Consider the following 3,348-nt stretch of genomic DNA (forward strand, 5'->3'; position numbering starts at 1 on the left):
AAAAAAAAAAAAAAAAAAAAAAAAAAAAAAGCGGAAAAGGAACAGTAGCGAGGAAACGTTTACCACTTGTTCATGCGAATGTAAAAGATGATAAGGGTAGTGCATTGTACTGCTGTGTAAATACCCATTGTGCGAACACGTGTATAAAAGTTTGCTAACTTAACGGGAGTCAAAATTGATAAGCCAACTGTAGCAAAAAAAAAAAAAAAAAGCCTGAAGAGGGGGAAGGCACACGACTTTGTTGGAAAAAATACCTCCCTTCTTGTTCCTTGTTGCATTTGGGCACAGTATATGTGTCAAGAACACCCCGTTGAACTTGCAAAAACGGTGTAAAGGTTGTAAACCGTGTGCATAGATGTTTATCCCATTTTCTCCTCTTTTTAAAATAACACTGTTCTAGAGAACAAAAAAAAAAGAGTCCAACGTTTTTGCACACAAATGTGTATGGCACAGGAAGGGATGGGTGTTTTTTTTTTTTTAAACCCAAGGGGGAACGTACTTTTTTGTGAATGCCAAATAATAGGAGGAATCAGCCGAAAGAACTGTTTAGGGGAGCGACTACACGTGCAGCGAACGTAGCAGCCATTACCCCCTCCTGTAGAGCAGCGAAACGCAGTGCCGGCAGAGGCAACACTGCATGGCAAATAAACACAGGGAACGTTACGAAATAGATTGTACATGTTTAGACCTATTCGAGAATTGCACAAAAGACTACAACTTCAGCGACTGCGTAGTGATAAAGAAGTGTATCAAAAATGGAAAACTTAAAGAGGCGGACAGTGTGTGTATATATGGGAGAGAAAAATGTGGGAAAACGCTTCTTCTGACGGAGATAGTAGCTGAGATGACGGCCGTAAAAGAACTGAACGGAATGAACTGCAAAGTGGTGTACCTCGATTGCGACCTTACGTTTAATTATAAAAATTACGAAAGGATCATATGGAAAAAATTTAACAAACGTGTAAACTACGACGATAGTAGTACCTGCGCCAGTGGTGAAAGTTACCAAAGAATGAATTTAGGAAAAGCCTATTTGGAAAATTCATTTTCGAACATGTATTATTTTCGAATATTTAATCCAGGTCATCTACTACTCGTTTTAAATACGTTAAAAAATTTATTAAAAAAAAAAAAATTCTTTGAAGCTTTATTTATTGACTCTTTATCCTTTTGGAATGCCTGTAAATATGACAAGGTAAATTTGTTCTCTGATAATAATTACGTAAAAAGGAACCCGTCTGATTTGCTAGACTATGCATTTACACTCATTTTGAATTTGAAGAAAAAGTACAAATTTTTATTCATCTATTCGAAGCTATGTAACGAGGAGAAGTTTATTCAGTACACCGTTAATTTGGTTGTTAAGAAGCCAGTGAAACAAAATAAAGGCAATGTCACTGATGCAGGGACGCACGAACAGAAAGACACAAATGAGAAGGAAGAAATACACTTAACTTCTCAAGAGCATACCACACAGGAAGAGTCCTTTCTGATTCCACACAGCTTTAATGACATCCTAAATACACACATATTTTTAAAAAAAGACTTTATGAGCAATAATTTTTTAGTGGAAAAACCATATTTCATTTATTTAATACCAAATGAGAAGAAGAGCAAGATGATGAAGAAGAAGAATTTTGCTAATATTCACCAGAAGGAGGAGGATTCCCCCCATTTGAACATCTTGATGTGTTTATCGTCCGAAATGAAGGATACTGACAAGGCTAAGTATTTAAAATTTTTTTTCATGATAGAAAATTCGTACACAATTGCGCCGTTGTGAAGTTACATCCAAGATTACCTCTTGGGTCTTATCCACGGGGGAGACTCCCAAGTGGCCATCAAAGTGTCTGCATAATGTGTAAAGGAAAAAAAATAGGCTTTTTTTATTTTTTTCCTTCCCATTGGCCTCCCTTTGGACAAGTAAAATACGAAAATCTACACATAAACTTAGAGGTACGCTTTTTGTGTAGACGAGTAGGTTATGTTTTTCATCATGAGAGGAGGTTACTTCCCTGTGAAGCGAGAATATATTCATATGAGCGCGCGGGCGTAAGGGCACCTGCACGTAATGGGACCCCCGTTTTTTTGCATGACCACATGTTTTTGTGTGGTTATTTATTTACCCCTTTTTTAATTAGCATAAAATTTTTTGTATACATATTAACGCATTAGCACATTCTGCACGAAAACCAGTAAGCATTTTTTTTTTATTCGCTGCTTTAAGTCATTCACCCCTTTTACATTTGTGAGGAAACAGTTTTGTTTTGCAATATTTGTACGGTCTCAAGGAGTAAGGTAAAATGGAAGTAATTAACCCTGTGTGATTCGTTGCACTTATTTTGCAGAAAAAAATGTTAAAGCATTTGTTTTGTGCATTCTTTGGGAATGTATTATCAGGGGAAAAAAAAAAACAAAAAAGAACACCAATATGAGGATTTGCTTCAAAAAATTAAACTCATTTCCAACGGTTTGCTACACCGGCGTTAGTACAGAATGCACAATGACACCTTAACACAGGCGTCAAAGGGTGTGTAAAAATATTGATAATTTTCCGCGCTTTGTCTACCGTCGAAAATGTAATGAGGGGAACATATACAAGCAGCATTTTTGAAGGCACATATTTGCAAGCCCATTTTGAATGCGTTTTTCTGCAAGGAAAAGCAGGAGGTCCCATAATACCACCCCCGATTGTCATACGATGCATAGCACATGTGCATGCACATGTACGTGCTCGCAAAGTAAGGTCTACATTGGACAGAAAAAAATGTTAAGAATTTATAGAATTGTTGCACAACACGCACAAAATAATGGGCGATCTGTTTGTGCTGTTTTGTTTCCCGCAGTAACTCAAATGGGGTGCTCATCAGGTGACACAAATCAGTGAAAATGAGGTGCAAGATGTTTTTTCACGACTTGAACGTTGATTATCACTTTTCGATTTATTGATGGTTAATTTTTTTTTCTTCTTGTTTTCACAACTTTGACCAACTGTAGCACAATTTCTGTATAAAACATGTTTTACATTATGCTGTCTGTATCGTTATTTTTGTACCCACTCGATTTTCAAGAGGAATACTTAACAGAAAAATCAAAATATTCCTTGGCAACTTTGTAGCTTCACCTGCAGCTTTGGTGTTTAGAAAAAATCTTCGCTTTTTTTGCAGCATGAAAATGGGTGGAACGGAATTTCACAATAATTCTGTACAACTATTTTTTTTTTTTTTTTTTTTTTGTCTGCAATATAGCTATTTTTGATAACTTTTTTTTTTTTTTTTTTTTTTTTTTAAATATAGCCATTTTGAATAACTTTTTTTTTTTTTTTTTGCCAAAAATGTGACAGCTGTG

The 3,348-nt window shown here is 35.8% G+C and overlaps 1 protein-coding gene across 1 annotated transcript; it reads left to right on the forward strand.

The window, feature by feature from the left end:
- Window positions 1-637: 637 nt before the first annotated feature.
- AK88_00139 (uncharacterized protein) lies at window positions 638-1,783 on the forward strand (the record flags this gene model as incomplete). The annotated part of the gene is made up of 1 exon (XM_012477790.1): window positions 638-1,783. The coding sequence occupies one exon, from the start codon at window positions 638-640 to the stop codon at window positions 1,781-1,783; it is 1,146 nt and encodes a 381-aa protein (XP_012333213.1).
- Between the last annotated feature and the right edge of the window lie 1,565 nt (window positions 1,784-3,348).

This window comes from Plasmodium fragile (assembly GCF_000956335.1).
Source record: "Plasmodium fragile strain nilgiri unplaced genomic scaffold supercont1.1, whole genome shotgun sequence".
Lineage (NCBI taxonomy): Eukaryota > Apicomplexa > Aconoidasida > Haemosporida > Plasmodiidae > Plasmodium > Plasmodium fragile.